This window comes from Podarcis bocagei (assembly GCF_964188305.1).
Source record: "Podarcis bocagei genome assembly, chromosome: W".
Classification (NCBI taxonomy): domain Eukaryota; kingdom Metazoa; phylum Chordata; class Lepidosauria; order Squamata; family Lacertidae; genus Podarcis; species Podarcis bocagei.
The window spans coordinates 31,597,068-31,615,786 of record NC_138131.1 but is presented as its reverse complement, the minus strand read 5'-3'; the positions used below and the strand labels follow the sequence as shown (position 1 = coordinate 31,615,786).

Below are 18,719 nucleotides of genomic sequence, written 5' to 3'. Positions count from 1 at the left end.
ATTCCCTAACCTCTTATTAATTAGGATTTTCTTATGTTTGCTGGCCACGTGGGTTTCTTGGAGGCATATAATGTCTAAATTTTTCTTTTTTAGAATACGTTCAATTCCATTGCGTTTTTTCTTATCATTCATTCCGTTAACATTCCAGTTCCATAATTTTAAAGACATATTATTTTAGGTGTTCCTCTGAATTAAGTGCTGCTCTATAACCTTTCTGTCTCCTCTCTTTCTTCCTCCTCTTCCTCTTCTTCCGTTTCTCCTCTGCTCTGATCTTCTCCCTCACCTAATTCTAATTCTTCCCTCAATTTAAGTCCTCCTTCTGCACCTTTCGGCTCTTCCTCTCCTCCCTGGAGCTCTTTGTATCTTCTTGTGAACTTTCCTATATCCTCGGGACTAGTCAGTCTTCTTTTGACTCCTTTATAAAAGAAAGAGACCCCTTCGGGAAATTCCCATCGGAAGTCAATCCTATTCTTTTTAAGTAATTGCACTAGTGGTTTGTACGGTTCTCTTCGTTTTAACAGCCTTATGGGGATGTCTTTAAATATGATTATGTAGTGTCCATCAATATATAATCTCTTTTCCCTATTCCTTTGCAGAATCAGGTTCCTCATCTCTCTATCTTTGAATGTAACTAAACAATCCCCTGGGAATTTCCTGGCTTTGTTTGTTTTATTTTTCATTCTATAAGCATTTATAATTGTCCTTGCCACATCCTCCTCTTCCACCTCCATCCACTGTGCTATTTCCTTCACTAATCTTTCTTTTATATTCTCATTTTGTACTTCTGGGATTTGCCTCAGTCTTAAATTAATCTCCCTCTGTTTTAGGTCATTCATAGCAATAGAGTCTTTAATTTCTTCCTGTATTTTATTTAACTCTGCTATCTCATTCCTCATTCTATCTTCTTCTCGCTTCATTTCTTTCATTTCCTGCTTTGTCTTTTTTAATCCCTCATCCACTCTCTTTGAAACCTCTTTAATCTGTCCTTTTAGCTCACTTACTGTCTCTTCAATCTTTTTATCCATTTTTCCAATTTTATTGTCCACCTGTTCCAATTTTGTTTCCAAGTTTTTTTCACTTTGTTTTATTTCTGCGAACATCCTCAATATTTCTGATCTGAATTCTGTTTCTTGCTTTGAAGCTCTCCTTTCAGTTGGGGTGCCTCCCTCTGCCCCCTTCTTTTGAGTATGTGACATTGTCCTTAAGCCTCTGAAGATCCTTATACCGTTAAATATATTTCTTATATTTAGACTGTTCGACTTTCCGTTGACCCCCAAGAGGTATTGGCCCCCCGGGATGATATAGACCTTCTTGGATATTCACAACCTATTCACAACCTATGGTAACAAGTGTCAACCCTTAAAAACAAGTATCAATTTACCAGAAATAAAGAGAAAATCACCGTACCCCACTTCTTTACAAATTCTCACAGTACCTAATCTTATGTAATATACTTCGATGTTTCCCCTCCTTTCGGAGGTTTTAGGAAAATTGGATGGACCCCCTTCAAAATGGTATCCTAATTACACTCTTCTTGCCACAATTCAGGCACGCCCCGGGCTCGCCCAACCACTCTTTAACAACCACTTAGCCTGTGAGAGTCTGAGTCCCAAAGTAGTCTTTTCCAAAGTTAAGGTGCAATAATTAGTTCAGTCCACCAGGAGGCGTCAGCCCTTTCACCTTGCAGAGCAGGGCTCTTAGATGTTTGGAAAGTTAGTTAATTAGTCTCTCCTGTTTGCCTAATTCTCGCGCTGTTCTTCTCCGTTCCTTCCTCTTCCGTGGCCCCAATGTTAAATCCAAAAAGAAATACAAAGACGTAACCGACGTAACAAATAAAGGAAGCCCTGGAACGGCAATACAATAATTCAGAATGTTCAGAGTGTTTTTTTCTTCCCTTTCTCCCGGAGTTTTTTTAAGAGCCACTTAACATAACGTCACAAAAAAGTCTCAGTAGAAGTCCTCTTAACAGTAATCTCCTTGTCCTCTTTATAATCACTTTTAGCAGTTCACTGTCTCTCTGTCTCCGTTGTAGTGACGGCCGGGTTTTTTCCTAATGCCGTACTTCTCTGCCCTCCCTCGATTGTTCCCTTTCCCTTCTGCGGTCGGGGAAGGTTTAATTTTCAAAATTTTCAAAATGAGTCAGTGGGGGGGACGGACACTATAGCCGCTAGCAGCAACTTACTTTCTCCTTCGGCTCTGCAAACGACGCTGCGCCTTATTCCGCTGAAGACAAATTGACGCTGAACTCGAATGTTTCTCTTTCTGCTCAGATACTTCCTTGTTCTCCCCACTCCACTGTTTCCAGCACTCCCTCTCCGTATCTGAGTTTCTTTGTATCGAGAGCAAGACGCTTAGCCTGCAGGCTCGGGGCTTCGCTAATTCGCCGCTGTAATGGATACCCAATTAGCCGCCGCTCGTTCCGTCGCTCTCTTCGCCTTTAAACAAAGGCTACCTGACGACCAGACGAACGACACCTTGGCGCTGCTGGGCACCTAGACCTCTGGATACCCTCCAGAGGATTAGCGGGAGTTTTGTCGCCCTCAAAAACTCCCAATTCGGCCGAAAAGCTAGAGCTCTCTCCGGAGATACGAACCCTCGCCTGCAACCGGATCCGCGCCCTACCGGAAGTTTTTTTAAATTTCTGAGGATCGTTCAATAATAATGTTTTGCTATTAATCAATTTCAGTAAAGTTCACAAAAAGCAAAATAAATAAACATCCATGTGGGAGACGGCTCCCTTTGTAGTAACCACTGTGGTGCATTTTCAACCTTTTTCAGTTTTTGAAAAATCATAGGGGAGCTGTTGTATTTTATTTCCCTGTGAATGTTTCCTTATCTTAAAGTAGGTTTGCTTTTCTTTTTAAAAAAATTGTAACAGTTTCTTGCATTAGAGCTTTTGCTTGCAGGTAGTAATTAAAGGGCCATTGTTCTGTATTTTGGGGCAATGTGTTTGTAGTGTCAATTTTTGTTCTCGATTAGATGCGTTTAAGCAAGGCCTTAGGGGCGCGGTGGGTTAAACCACAGAGCCTAGGACTTGCCCAGCAGAAGGTCGACGGTTCGAATCCCCGCGACGGGGTGAGCTCCCGTTGCTCGGTCCTAGCTCCTGCCAACCTAGCAGTTCGAAAGCACGTCAAAGTGCAAGTAGATAAATAGGTACCGCTCCGGCGGGAAGGTAAACGGCGTTTCCGTGTGCTGCTGTGGTTCGCCAGAACTGGCTTAGTCATGCAGGCCACATGACCCAGAAGCTGTACGCCGGCTCCCTCGGCCAATAAAGCGAGATGAGCGCTGCAACCCCAGAGTCAGCCATGACTGGACCTAATGGTCAGGGGTCCCTTTACCTTTTTAAGCAAGGCCTTGGTCACCACAAAAAGGATGCTGCCATTTCTGTTTAGCAACTAAGGGCATGGACAAGCTGATAAGGACCATCAAGCCCTAATCAGATTTTTCAATATCTGCATATTGCTGTCTGAGAATTTATCCTGTTGTTTTGTCAAATATTTCCAAAGGACCCAAGCTTCTCCCATTTCAAGTTGAATGTGTGTTGTTCCAGATCCCAAACTGTGTCAAAATGGTTGAAGCAGATCGTCCTGGCAAGCTGTTCATTGGTGGGCTGAACACAGAGACTAATGAGAAGGCTCTTGAATCTGTCTTTGGCAAATATGGCCATATAGTAGAGGGTAAGCACACAGCCTTTTTAGGTCATAATATTAAGCTAAAGGTCTGCTTTGATGAATTTTACAGCTTTGATCAGTTGAAGTGATAGAGCTTATATGTCCTCTAAGAAGTTCTGAGCAGGCTTGTGTACAACTTGGGATACACCATTCTAAGATGAAAGTGGAATAACACTTTTGTCTTTCTTCAGTTCTCCTTATGAAAGACCGTGAAACCAACAAATCAAGAGGATTTGCTTTTGTTACCTTCGAGAGTCCAGCAGATGCCAAGGATGCTGCCAGAGATATGAATGGAAAGGTAGGAACTAATGTGTTAATTGCAGAGTGTCAAGCTGAGGGTGATTGGATTGATTGATTGACAGAGTTGCTTTTATTAATGAGACAAGTTCAGTGATGTGTTATAATGGAGTGAATGCTTGGGTAATAGCATTTAGGGATGCTAAGGGAATTAGTTTAAGGATGTTAAGGGTTAGCTTTAAGACAAATAAAACCTTATGGCTTATTTTCTTCAAGAATGCTAGTATGGGCATTCTATGGGCTACTCTTAAATTAAGAATGAAACTGGATGTCTCAAGAACTGCCTAAATAATACAGCATTGCTTCCTGATTGTGATGGCTCAATCAATTATTTCTAGAAAATACCTGTAGTGACTGTTACTTTTTAATAACATGCACTGTCGGGATCTCTGCTCGGTCAAGCTGATAAAGCTCATTTTCTTCCCCTGAGTCCTTCGGAATCGCCTCCCGACGCAAGCAGAAGAGGGGTTGCAGGGCTGGACTACGAGTGAGGCTAGGTAAAAATCCCCACAAGCCTGCATTGCCAAGTCTCCTTGTATCAAATGTGAGATCCTTATCCAACAAGGTAGAGGAGTTGGAACTTATTACCTCTCGGCAGAAAAGTATCGGGGACTGCTGTGTTATGGTCCTTCTGGAGACGTGGCTGGATCCCTCCTTTCCACAGGGACTTCTGCAGCTAGAAGGACGCTCAGTAATTAGAGCGGATAGAACCGCCAAATCCGGGAAGAGCAGAGGAGGAGGAATTTGCGTTTATATAAATAACAACTGGAGCTCGGACATTAAACAAATGGACACGCATTGCTCTCCTGACTTGGAGTACCTGGTGGTGAAGTGCCGCCCTTTTTACTTGCCATGTGAGTTTAATGTTGTTATAATAACAGCGGTGTATATACCTCCCGATGCAAACACTACTACAGCCACCTGCTAACTGCTATTAGCAGACAGCAGCGGGCCCACCCGGATGGAGCACTTGTGGTTGCTGGTGATTTCAACCGAGCCGATTTAAGGACTGTGCTCCCTAAGTTCCACCAGTATGTTGACTGTCCCACTAGGGGAGGAAATACCTTGGACCGAGTATATAGTAACATCATGCATGGATACAAGACTAAGCCCTTGCCCAATTTGGGGCAGTCAGACCACATATCCTTACTTATGATACCATCATATAGACCTCTCGTACGCAGAATTAGACCATCAACTAGAGAGATACGAGTGTGGCCAGTAGGTGCATCTGAGCAACTCCAAGATTGCTTTCGGAGCACCGAGTGGTCGCTTTTTGAGGAGAATAATGTGGACACATATGCTTCAACAGTACTGTTTTACGTTAAAAGCTGCATTGATGTTGTCACTACCACCAAACAAATACGGGTGTTCCCTAACAACAAGCCCTGGCTAAACAGGGATGTGTATCTTCTGTTAAAGGCAAGAAATGCTGCTTTTCACTCTGGTGATGCGCAGCAGTATAGAGAAGCTAGAGCCAAATTGAAAAAGGGCATTAGGAACGCCAAAGCTATGTACTGCCGGAGGATCGAAAAACATTTTGAGAGCTCCGACCCTCGTCGAGTATGGCAAGGCTTGAGACAAATTACAGGGCAAAATATTAAAAATGAATTGGCTAGCAGCAGTGTGCACCTGGCTGATCAACTGAACCAATTTTTTAGCCGCTTTGAGGAGGGAACTGGAACTACCGTCACTACAGCACTGGCCACCAGCACATTATCAGAAACTACTACTGATAGACAACCACTTTTATTACAGACCTGTGACGTACAACGTGCCTTTCGGAGCATTAACATCAGGAAGGCAGCTGGACCAGATGGAATCATGGGACGGGCTATTAGGGACTGTGCTGCAGAATTAGCCGGCGTATTTACGGACATTTTCAACCTATCCCTGTTGCAGGGTTATGTCCCTACCTGCCTGAAGACATCGATTATAGTGCCAGTCCCCAAGCAGTCAGTGGTGGTATCTCTCAATGATTATAGACCAATAGCCTTAACATCTGTTGTTATGAAATGTTTTGAGAGATTGGTGCTAGATTATATTAAGGCTAGTCTTCCATCCACTTTAGACCCGTTCCAGTTTGCATAAAGAAGAAACAGATCTACTGATGATGCTATTTCCATCGCTGTCCATACTGTATTGAGTCATCTAGAACGACAGGGAACCTACGCAAGGCTGTTGTTTGTGGACTACAGTTCTGCCTTCAATACAATTCTGCCAGACAGGTTATTTCTTAAAATGACCAACTTGGGTATACATCAGAAGATCTGTCTGTGGGTAAGGAATTTCCTGACTGATAGGCCGCAGACAGTGAGAATGGGACCTTACTATTCTTCTACTCTAGTATTAAGCACAGGAGTCCCCCAGGGATGCGTGCTAAGTCCCTTTCTCTATTCTCTGTACACATTTGATTGCACCCCACTGTATAAGTCCAACAAAATCATCAAATTTGCGGATGATACAACAGTGGTGGGGCTCATCAGTGAGAACGATGAGACTGCTTATAGGAAAGAAGTACAGGGGTTAATTCAATGGTGTAAAGAAAATAATTTTATGCTTAACACCAAAAAAACCAAAGAACTCATAATTGACTTTAGGAGAAAGAAAAGTGTATTGTTACCATTGCACATAAATGGCGAGGAAGTGGAGAGGGTTGGTAGTTTTAAATACCTGGGCATTTATATCTCGGAGGACCTCTCATGGACTGCAAATGTTAATATGGTTGTGAGGAAGGTGCAGGGGAGGTTGTATTTCCTGAGAATGCTCAGGGGACTGAATCTATCCCAGCACCTACTCCTGTCCTATTATCATAGTACCATCGAGAGTGTCCTAACCTATAGTATATTATCGTGGTATGGGAGCAGCTCTGAAACGGATAAAAAAGCTTTACAGCGAACAATTAAAATTGCCCAGAACGTTATTGGGCTCCGACTACCAACCCTGGATGAGATCTTCACGTCTCGCATCTTGAAGAAGTCACATAATATTCTGAGAGATCCCACCCACCCTGCTCACAACTTCTTTGAACTATTGCCTTCGGGCAGAAGATATAGGACAATGAAAACACGAACCACACGCCTTCTGCATAGTTTCTATCCAAGAGCTCTGATTGCACTAAATAATGATCTCAGGGCCAGTTGCAAGGTTTAGTAAGTAGGCAGTGGAAGGAATGAGATAGGTTTTAGGTTATGTTATGTTTTTAATAGGTCATGCTATATTCTGGATTATGTTATGTTTTATAGATTATGTCTAAATAGGATGAGAGTTCGGAGATACGTGCAAATGTATATGTGAACCCGGTCTTTGGGTGGGTGTTTGATTTTCGTTGTTGTGTATACTGTGTATATACGGACAATGACAATAAATTTATCTAAATCTAACGACCTGAGCCTTTAATAAGGCTCCAAGGCACGTTCCCACATTAAGCAGAGTATCAAAGCAGCAGAAGTGATGAGATTTATGGCTACATGCTATGCTTTATTTCTTACTACGCAGACAGCAAAGAAATATACATCCTCTCTCCATGAAAGCAGAGAGCAACTGAAACAAAGGAACAAAGGAAACAGTAAACCACTAACGTCACATCCGCCTCTAGTCTCCCGTGAGACTTCCAACAGTCTGGACTGTCTCTGGAATGTAAACAGAGCCTTGTGACTCTAAGCAGCTGCTCAGTGGCAGAACAGAAACTAACATCCTCCCCCTTTCTGTGAACACCACTGGGCAGCATGTCAGTACAATCTCAGTACAAACCCAATTTCTGTACATAGGTACAGCCTTGTGACTCTAAGCAGCTGCTCAGTGGCAAAACAGAAACTAATATGCACATCATGGCAAAACCTTTGCTTCTGAAAATTGGTTTGAATGCACTTGGAAACTAAAGATCTAGAAGAATTGTATGTAAACAAATAAGATTGACATACTGAAAGCATGTAGCCGTAGAATATGGGTGTTCAATTTTTAAGTTCACCTTGGCTGGTTAAATCCTAGAGTGGTTTACAAAGTGGGGTTAAAGCAATATATTCATTTTTAAAATTATGTTTTTTATCTGCATAATACAAAACCAAACGTATTTGCTAGAAACCATAGCAGGGATAAGAACTGAGGCACTCTGTCCTACAAAAAGAAGCATTTGCAATTAATGTTAAGTTAGATTCCTTTGTTCAGTCTTTAGACGGAAGATCAATTAAAGTTGAACAAGCTACGAAGCCATCCTTTGAAACCGGTAGACGTGGGCCCCCTCCCCCTCCAAGGAGCAGAGGTCCTCCAAGAGGTTTTAGAGGCGGAAGAGGTGGAAGTGGAACACGGGGTCCCCCTTCAAGAGGGAGTTATTTGGGTATGTGTGTTTTCCCATGTGTAATTGGGCAGCATACAAGACACTGCATAGAGAATGCTGGTTTACAGCCTACTCTCAAAATCAAGACACAATTAGGACTGTGCAGTGTCTGGTTTTCAACATTTTATATATCAGCAGCTAAATATTGTATTCTACTGCTACATTCCAAACATCATGATATATCTTAGCTGCCGCTTCTCTCTACCTTAGGGGAGGAATAAACAGCCTAGATACATATGCCCTGCAGTTAAGTAAGGCCCCATATTGCCTTAAACTTCTTGGCTGAGGGGCAAGAAGCCCCTAAAAATATCTGAAACAGATACTGCGATCTGAATGCCATACTGGTTTCAGACAATTTACCAATATATCGCCCAGCTCTAGACACAATACAAATGATCAATTTCTGGTGGTTATCTTACCCCTTTTGGAAGTTTGGGAAAAGATTGCCGTCCTGCTATTTCACAGGATGAATGCTGTTCTTGTGTTTGATGTACTCAAGTATAGAGATGAAGCTAGCAAACTTGTAGGCTTGCTTAAAACATTGAGGTGTATTTTGGAAATTGGGCCAGGAATTAATCTCATGTTAAGCAAATTGGCAATTTGTCTTAACTGAAATTTTGCAAGTTTAGGCAGAAGTTATTTAATTGGTGTCAGTAACATTTAAAAACAAGTATTGCAACCCCTGTAATAACAAACACAGCAGCAAATAAATAAACAACAAATTCATGAAAACAGAACGGTAAAATCATAGTTATTCAAATTATCGGAAAGAGCTGCTGAGAATCAGTTCTGTTCCAAATGACATTCTCTCTCTGGGAAGGGACAGTGTAGAATATTCTGTGTGTATCATGGGTACTGCCACAGTGGTACATTGTGCTCCTAGTGAGGCAGAACTGTCTGAGGGATCCTGTTTCTGCTATCTAGCTGGCACATTGCTGATCTTTTAGGTTCTTCTAGAGGCCCTCTACCGATGAAAAGGGGTCCACCCCCACATAGCGGTGGCCCACCACCTAAAAGACCTGCTCCTTCTGGACCTGTTCGTAGCAGTAGTGGAATGGGAGGCAGAGGTAATTTTTTTAATCACTTTGATGCCAAACAGCATGTAAATGTAATAAAGTATTTTTTTTATTGTCCATTGCATGGATCCACAAATCTGTGGTGGTTGGAGAAAGGCTTTTACAACTGTGCTGAGTTTTACTGGCACTCAGAAATAGCAAGTTAGTTGTGCTGCTTCCAGGACCCTCCAGCAGTGCTATGTTGGGAGCAAGTCCCCGCTAGTGTCTCTGTGTTAGGGCAGATTCCCCTTGCTGGATTAAGAGGTGTGAATTGACACTCCTTAGTTATGCTGGATGACTTCGGTTTTCAGCATATCTCCACATGTGAGTCCTATGCAACACGTTGGAAAAGGATTCTTGAGTTGTAGAATATGGGCTAAATACTCACTAGTCAGCCCTTGTTGATGTATGCTTAGTTTGACTAGGCCTCTGTTTGGAAGAACTGAAAGCAACCTTTCTTTCAGTATAATGTAGGACTTTGCTATCTCTTCATCTTGCTGATAGAGGTTGTATTGAACTTAAACCACCACAGAAAAGTTTGATTCAGTATGGTGTGGTCTTAGCTCATGGTGGGAACAACTTTCTCTACTAATACCTTGTTTTCAGAAGGCTTTATTTCAAAAAATATTTCATTTTCTGCTTGATTACTTAGGCACCCCTCTCACGTGGTAGAGACGGTTATGGAGGACCGCCACGCAGAGAACCACTGCCATCACGAAGAGATGTCTACCTGTCTCCAAGAGATGATGGCTACAGTACTAAAGACAGGTAAAATCAAACCCTGTTGGATATTTTTCAGATCAAGGAACTTAATTATTGAACCTACTGCATTTTTATTGCAGAAGCAGTGATTTAATGGAAAGGGTGTAGGGGGAGCACATCTGGGACATTTTTTGGACTGGGCGTGTCCCATCTGTCAGGACAACCAGACAATTGATTTTTTTCTGGCAAATCAATGAGATAATGAGGCTTCCGGTGTTTACTGTTTATGAATAATTTGTTATCTGCATAAAGGATGAATGAGGAGAATCAAAGTGGCTGGATATTTTCTTTCTTTTAATTGAATTTGTACTTAATGCTAGTCATTTAAATTGTAGCAATTAATTGTAGAATTGGTTGTATTTCTTATTTAAAGCTAAATGCTAATCAGAGAAGTTAACTCAGGTTTCTGCAACCCAAGTTTAAGATGCTAGTGGCTACACCACCTTTTGAAGTTCAGTATTCTGTGTCTTATCCTTATTTTTTCTAAACATTGTTAGGTGGGCTTCCCCAAGTCCCCCCATCTGATTTTCATTTTAACTCATCTTGAGCAGTTTAAATATATCAGAATTTCTAACTATTTTTATCATCACACTTTAACCATAAAAATCATCACATTTCATTTACAAATAATACTATTTTAAAATACACTAGCTTCTATTTCTAACCCTACAGCCTATATCCACTTCCAAAGCTATTCTAAGATTTAAATATTAACATATTTTTTCAAATATTCCTTAAACTTTTTCCAATCTTCTTCCACTGTCTCCTCTCTCTGGTCTCGGAGTCTCCCAGTCAGTTTGGCAAGTTCCATATAGTCCATCATCTTCATCTGCCATTCTTCGATAGTTGGTAAATCTTGTTTCTTCCAATTCTTCGCTAGCAATATTTTCGCAGCTGTTGTGGCATACAGAAAAAAAGTAACATCCTTTTTGGGGATTTCACACCCCACTATGCCAAGTAAAAGGCTTCTGGTTTCTTAATAAATGTGTTTTTCAACACTTTTTTCAGTTCATTGTAAATCCTTTCCCAGTCTTTTACCTTGGGGCACGTCCACCACATGTGGTAAAAAGTTCCTTCTTTTTCTTTACATTTCCAGCATTTATTATCATGAGTATGATACATTTTTGCTAACTTCACTGGTGTTAAATACAATCTGTACATCATTTTCATCAAATTTTCTCTTAATACGTTACAAGCTGTAAATTTGATTCCCTTTTTCCACAATTTCTCCCAATCCACCATCATGATACTGTGCCCCACATCCCTGGCCCATTCAGTCATTACAGATTTCACTTGTTCATTTTTCGTATGTGTCAGGGGTTCAGGAGCAGAGGCGAGGGCAAGGGAGGAAACAGAGAGCGAGGGGGAGGAGTCCGAAGAGAAAATGAGTGATGACGACGACCCAAGATCGCCAAGTCTTTCCAGTGAATCAGAAGATTCACAGAAAGGAGCGCCAGTGGCCAGAGCAAGGGGGGAGCCTAGGGGGACACCCCAGGAAGAAGGGTCCAGAGGGGGCTCAGAGGGCAGCAGTTGGAAATTGGGGCCAGCGTCACCAACAGAGCGCAGTGGAGAGGAAGGGCGCCAGGTATCGAGCTCTGGCAGCTCGCAGCAGGGGGGAGGGCACGAGTCAGGAGTGGCCACACCTCCATCGGGGAGCGAAGAAACGGTTAGGCGGAAAGTGGAAGGTTGGGCGCGTGCGCCAAGTTCAAATGCACAGGAAGGTGGCGCAGTAAGCAGCCCGGAAAGGGAACCAGGTCCTAAAGCCCGCCGCAAGGAGACAGAAGGGTCCGGGGGGTCAGCGTCAGAAGAGTCCCGGAAGGAAGAGACCCCGGGGGGCAGAGGGACCCAGAGAAGAACGGTCAGGCGGAAAAGGTGGAGTAAGGCTAGGATATTAAGCTGGTGTACAAGGGGCGGAGACTCAGACGGAGCTTCGCCGGTCTAACCCATAAGACGTAGAGCTGCACGCGGCAGCTTGAGAATGGAAACTGTAACTCAATAAAGACTTTTATAAAGTGACCGCTGGCTAGCGTGATCCTCTGTGAGCTAGGATCTGGAAGCAGCTCTGACAGTGTGCCATTCCAGCAATAAATTATACATCTTAGATAGGTTTTTTGTTTTTGTATCTAGTAATTCCGTTTCCAGATTGGATTTCTCTGTTTGAAAACCGATTTTCTTATCCATTTTAAACACTTCATTTATCTGGATGTACTGGAACCAATCATCTACTTTATCTTTCAACTGATCATAAGATTTTAATCTAAATTGGTCCCCTACTTCCATCAAAATATTATACTTCAACCACGTGTCTTTCATATTCAACCTTTTATGGGTCTTAGCTTCCAATGGTGATATCCACCTGGGTGTTTTCCTTTCTAAACAAATCCTTATATCTCATCCAAACATTGTACAAAGATTTTCTAACTATATGATTTTTTAATCCTTTGTGAGCTTTTATCTTGTCGTACCATAAATATGCATGCCAACCAAATACATTATCAAAACCTTCCAAATCTAAAACATCTGTATCTTCCAATAAAAACCATTATTTCAGCCAGCAAAAGGCTGCAGCTTCTAAGTAAATCCTTAAACCTGGCAGGGAGAAACCGCTTCTCTCTTTCACATCTGTTAATAATTTAAATTTAATTCTGGGTTCCCCCCCTGCCAGATAAATTTAGATAATACCTTTTGCCATTCCTTAAAACAATTTAACTTATCAATGATAGGAAGTACTTGAAACAAGAATCACAACTTAGGCAATACATTCATCTTTACCCCAGAAATTTGGCCCAACAAAGATAGTTTCAACCTTGTTCAGATATACAAATCCCTTTTGATATCTTTCCATAACTTTCCATAGTTGTCTTTGTACAAATTCAGTTTTTTTGCAGTCATATTTACACACATATATTTCACCTTTTTCACAAACTTCAGCCCTGTGGTTTCCTCTAAATTAAGTTTTTCATGTATTGTTAATTTTTTTCCAAAAACTTTGGTTTTATTCTTATTCAATTTGAAACCTGCAACTTGTCCGAAGTCTTGAATCATCTTCAGTGCTTTAATTGCACTGATCTCAGGGTCCTTTTGAAGTTTAGTATTCTGTGACTTGTCAGCCAAGTCTAATTAGATGTTACACTACGTCTCCTCCACTTTGTGGTAGGGTGTCTGCTGCTGCATTAGGACTCTGCTTGAGCGTATGGCTGTGAGCTGTTATGAGGAGCTCCTGCACTTCACTATCGGAAAAAATACTTCAGTTTTCATTTCCATAGCTATTCAAGTCGGGACTATCCAAGCTCCAGAGAAACAAGAGATTATGCCCCACCACCAAGAGATTATGCCTACCGTGATTATGGTCACTTCAGTTCACGTGATGAATACCCCTCAAGAGGCTACAGGTAGCTAATGTTTGATTTTGTGTGTTGTTGAACAAATCTCTCATATTCCATTAACAAGCTAGTCAAGCTCATTGTTCAATTGGCAAGTTCCAGAGACAAAAAAGAATATACTCCACCTCCAAGAGATTATGCCTACCGTGACTATGGTCCTTCCCGTTCACGTGATGAGTATCCCTCAAGAGGTTACAGGTACTTAACGTTCACTTTTGTGTATTCTCAAACAAATCTTTTAATATTTCATTCAACAAGTTAGTCAAGCTTATGTTTCAGTTTGCAGTGTGCTTCTTTGTACTTGATTCAAACGATAAGCACAATAATATAACAAGTGTTTTGTTGCACCTTGAGCAGCTTCATTATGCCAGAAGGTTTGGTGGACTACAGTCCTTTTCATCAGACACTTCTGAAGTCTTATACCTATTTGCAACTAAGGATAGTACTTCATGTGTCAGGTGAAGTGGACTGTGGTGCATGGAAGCTTATGCCATACTAAATCTGTTTATATTTAAGGTGCTACAAGAACATGTGTATCCCTCTTATGTTACAGAAGAGAAACCAATGAACAATTGTTGGATTTCTTTAAGCAGTTCTAAAGCCTCTAGCCATGTGAAGGTGGATAATGTAGGTCTATGGGAAGCTATATGTAATTTTCTATATGCTTATCAGGGATGGGGCAGACTTCAGGCTTTTGGAATATACTTTATTTGGAACTAAAACCTAGGAATCTATTAACAGGAGTCTAGTGTAAATGATGTACTTGGAATTAAATAATTTTGAGCCCAGGAGTTCAACTGAACAGCGCTCATGTTCTACGCACAGATCCTTTCATGGTTGCCACAAGCTTTCTACATTTTGCTGCTATAATTGGGAATCACAAATCTTTGCTAATCTACTAATAGATCCAGCTCTATCTTCTGACTACCACCCCTGATATTCATGATGCTCTGCAAAGAACAGCTTTGACTAGTTCTTACCCCAAGTGACTTATGTTGACACAAAGGAAATTGTGTGTGTGTGGGGGGGGGGGTAATTGATGCAAGGATAGATAGATCTTTGATTATTTTAGTTATGTGTACTTAGACTGAGACAGGCAGGGTATTGGGACTAAAGGGTGGGTCATCTCAAAACGAGCTGGATGGGAGACTGCTTGGGAACCAAATCTAAGATTCTTTTCAGGAAGAACAGGGTATAAGTGAAAGGTGTACCTTACTCTGTGCAAAAGTCACTGTGACCCTTCCCCTCTGCAGGGAGGTGGGACCAATTCGGATGGTCTGCCCCTGCCACTTAATGGATCCAAATGGTTTCCAAAGAGTGGTAGGGGATGTTTTATCCCATGTTGGTGGCCTTTCAGCTGATTCCCTGGTGGCCCGCTGGAATGTGGAGTTAACCCAGGGCTATTGACTGTTTGGCCCCGAAGCACGCTCCGATTGCATGGAGCCCGGACAGCCCCATGCTTTTCAACGGATCTGAGGGCAATGAAACAATCACTGAGACAGATAGAAAACTCATTCTGAAGCTGACCGGACACGGGTTAGAGCTCAGTGTTGAGCCTACCAAGTGACGGGAGCAACAGCGGAGAAGACTTTCTTCACTGCCTCTATTACATCTGTAGAAAACAGCAGCAGGAGACTTTTTCAGGTGGTTCGCAATTTAGCGGAACCACCTGCTCCATCGGGGCCCAGTACAGGCCACATGATCTCCTGCAATGATTTTGCAAAGTTTTTTTGCAGATAAAGTCGCTCAGATTCGGGAAGAGGTAGACTCCACAGTGGGAGCAGGGCCAGGGCGGGAGAGTGCTAGAGTCCTGTCTAGTCACGTTGTGTGGGATCAATTCCAATCTGTTACCTCCGAGGATGTGGACAGGCTGCTTGGACGAGTGAAACCAGCCACCTGTCTCCTTGATCCTTGCCCATACTGGCTTATAAAAGCTACCTGGGTGATGGGCTTTGCGGGGTGGCGAATGCTTCTCTCTGTGAGGGAGCCTTCCCAGACCCACTGAAAGAGGCAGTTATCAAACCGCTTCTTAAAAAACCATCTTTAGATGCTGTCAACATGGCCAACTATCGCCCAGTCTCAAATCTTCTATTCTTGGGCAAGGTATTGAGAGAGTGGTTGCTGAATAACTCCAGACACGCCTGGAAGAAGCGGACCATTTGGATCCCTTCCAGTCGGGATTCAGGCCTCACTATGGGACTGAAACTGCCTTGGTTGCACTGGTTAATGATCTCCAGTGGGCTAGGGACAAAGGTGAGAGCTGTTTCCTAGTTCTGCTGGATCTCTCAGCGGCTTTTGACACGATCGACCAGAACATCCTTCTGGACCGTCTAGAGGAGCTGGGGGCACTGTTATACAGTGGTACCGCTCCTTTCTCCTGGGCCGTGTTCAGAAAGTGGTGGTGGGGGATGAGTGTTCAGACCCCTGGGCTCTCACTTGTGGGGTGCCTCAGCGTTTCGTCCTCTCCCCCATGCTTTTGAACAGCTACATGAAGCCGCTGGGAGAGAGCATCAGGGCTTTTGGGCTGGGTGTTCATCAATATGCAGATGAAACCCAGCTCTACCTCTCTTTCAAATCAGAACCAGTGAAGGCGGTGAAGGTCCTGTGTGAGTGCCTGGAGGCAGTTGGAGGTTGGATGGTGGCTAATGGATTGAGGTTGAATCTTGAAAAGACAGAAGTACTGTTTGGGGGGGACAGGGGGGCGGGCTGGTGTGGAGGACTCCCTGGTCCTGAATGGGGTAACTGTGCCCCTGAAGGACCAGGTGCGCAGCATGGGAGTTAGTTTGGATTCACAGCTGTCCATGGAGGCGCAGGTTAATTCTGTGTCTAGGGCAGCTGGTACACAGGCTGAGACCCTACCTGCCTGCAGACTGTCTCGCCAGAGTGGTGCATGCTCTAGTTATCTCTTGCTTGGACTACTGCAATGCACTCTATGCACCTTTGAAGGTGACCCGGAAACTACAACGAATCCAGAATGCGGCAGCTAGACTGGTGACTGGGAGCAGCTGCCGAGACCATATAGCACCGGTCTTCAAAGACCTACATTGGCTCCCAGTACGTTTCCGAGCACAATTCAAAGTGTTGGTGCTGACCTTTAAGGCCCTAAATGGCTCCAGTCCAGTATACCTGAAGGAGCATCTCCACCTCAATCTTTCTGCCCAGACACTGAGGTCCAGTGCTGAGGGCCTTCTGGCGGTTCCCTCATTGCGATAAGTAAGGTTACAGGGAACCAGGCAGAGGGCCTTCCTGGTAGTGGCACCCGCCCTGTGGAACGCCCTCCCACCAGATGTCAAAGAGAAAAACAACTACTCGACATTTAGAAGACACCTGAAGGCAGCCTGTTTAGGAAAGCTTTTAGTGTTTAATAGGTTATTGTATTTTAGTGTTCTGTTGGAAGCCGCCCAGAGTGGCTGGGGAAACCCAGCCAGATGGACGTGGTATAAATAATAAATTATTATTATTATTATTATTATAGCAATGGCCTGTACTAAACCCCAGCAGTTATTCTTCTTACAGTAATCGTGATGGCTGTGGAGGGCGTGACCGGGACTACTCTGATCACCCAAGTGGGGGCTCATACAGAAATTCCTATGAGAGTTATGGTAAGTGCTTATTTTGAAGGTCTTCAGGAACTCAATAGGCCTCACTCTTGACTTAATAGACTGCATCTACTTAAGTGGGGAATTGGCATTCTGGGCTTGTCCACTGCAGTGAAAATACACCGTTACTTCATTTTTAACAAAATGATTGAATTACATTTCCCATAAGCTAACGAAGCAAAAGTTCAACTGTTCTGAATTGCATCTATCACTGGAGGAAAAAAATGGTGGAATTTCTGTTGTAAAAATACCAAGCTGTTCTGGAATAATCCCAAAAAGAGCTGCCTTGAGAAATATCGTCTTTATTTCATTCACTATCCGATACTCCCCTGCCAAATGTATATTAAAACTTTCAGTTAATACAAAAGAGTAACAGACACCATTGATACAAATTCTTTTTAACTTAGATGTAAAGTTGTGGTGATATGATTTATAGTGTTGTCCTATTACCTGACCATTGAACCTGCAGGTAACTCACGTAGTGCTCCACCTGCACGAGGCCCCCCTCCATCTTATGGTGGAAGCAGTCGCTATGACGATTATGGGAGCACCCGAGATGGGTATGGTGGAAGTCGAGAAAGTTACTCAAGCAGCAGAAGTGATGTCTACTCAAGTGGCCGGGATCGTGTGGGAAGACAAGACAGAGGCCTCACCCCTTCTATGGAAAGGGGTTATGCTCCTCCACGTGTTTCTTACAGCAGCTCCAGCCGCGGAGCACCCAGAGGTGGCGGCCGTGGAGGGAGCCGCTCTGATAGAGGTGGAGGCCGAAGCAGATACTGAAACCTTTAAAAGTGCTGGACCAAATCAGTTTTTTCCTCCAACAAATGAGATGTGGAAGTTCTATCCCCACTCCAGAGGACTACTGAAACATTTGTCTTTATCTTTTTTATTGTTTCTTGTTAAGTTCCCCTCCATTACTTAATATTTTTTTTTTTTTTTTGGTGAGGAGAAAGTAAACTTGTTTTAATTTCATTTCAAAATTGTTAAGATTTGTTTCAGAATGCAGGTGTTAATGTATGACATTTTTAGCCTGTGTACTAGTGTTGTAACTTCTTAAAGTAAAGGTTAACCCTGAAATGCAACGCTTTCACCTCATCCATGAAACCGGCAACCCTAAGGCTTCACGTACAACCATCTAAAATGGCCATTGATCGTTCTACACATGCAAACGTGCCTTCTTTCTAGCAAACCCATTTTAGCTTTTGGAGGGTGGTGGGATGTGCCAGACTAAAATGTTAAAACATCCTCTCCATGCTGAAATGCACACAATGCTCCAAAATAGAAAATTAATTTAGTCTTGTGTAAAAATTCAGGATACCATTCAGTCATTAAATCCAAACGACATACAGATAATGCTGAATGTACATTGTGCCTTTCTAAATATTTCATTTGGGAATTTACAAGAACGTCACCCCCCAAAATAACATATTAACCTGTAGTAAGCAAGCTACAGATGTGTAAGAGGTTTGGCCAGTTCCATCAAAGAAGCTGCAAAACAGTACTTGCTCGTACTGTTTCAAATTTTTGCAATCCTGTAGTGTCTCATTTTTAAAGGAACATCTTTGCTGTACATCATGGCAATGGAAGCTCTTTTAAATTTTAAAGCAGCACCCAAT

General features: G+C 42.7%; 1 protein-coding gene across 4 annotated transcripts; it reads left to right on the top strand.

Annotated features, from left to right (window-relative positions):
- The first annotated feature begins 3,492 nt into the window (after positions 1-3,492).
- Positions 3,493-18,229, top strand: LOC308577897 (RNA-binding motif protein, X chromosome-like). 4 transcript variants are annotated; one of them, XM_081178269.1, is made up of 9 exons: positions 3,493-3,677; positions 3,863-3,969; positions 8,136-8,304; positions 9,252-9,371; positions 10,013-10,127; positions 13,388-13,513; positions 13,601-13,702; positions 17,006-17,106; positions 17,573-18,229. In XM_081178269.1, exons 1-9 carry the CDS (start codon positions 3,569-3,571, stop codon positions 17,881-17,883), a joined length of 1,260 nt encoding a protein of 419 aa, XP_081034395.1. In that variant the 5' UTR covers positions 3,493-3,568; the 3' UTR covers positions 17,884-18,229. The 4 variants fall into 4 exon arrangements, with proteins under 4 accessions (XP_081034395.1, XP_081034396.1, XP_081034398.1 ...); XM_081178270.1 differs by having other exon boundaries at positions 3,494-3,677; positions 17,021-17,106; XM_081178272.1 differs by lacking the exon at positions 13,601-13,702 and having other exon boundaries at positions 3,495-3,677; positions 17,021-17,106.
- The last annotated feature ends 490 nt before the right edge of the window (positions 18,230-18,719 follow it).

Excerpts from the sequence above, each read along its gene's own strand:
- LOC308577897 (XM_081178269.1), top strand. The coding sequence starts at position 3,569 with ATGGTTGAAGCAGATCGTCCTGGCAAGCTGTTCATTGGTGGGCTGAAC. Across the intron at positions 3,678-3,862 it reads ATATGGCCATATAGTAGAGG|TTCTCCTTATGAAAGACCGT; the intron begins GTAAGCACACAG and ends GTCTTTCTTCAG. Across the intron at positions 17,107-17,572 it reads AAATTCCTATGAGAGTTATG|GTAACTCACGTAGTGCTCCA; the intron begins GTAAGTGCTTAT and ends TTGAACCTGCAG.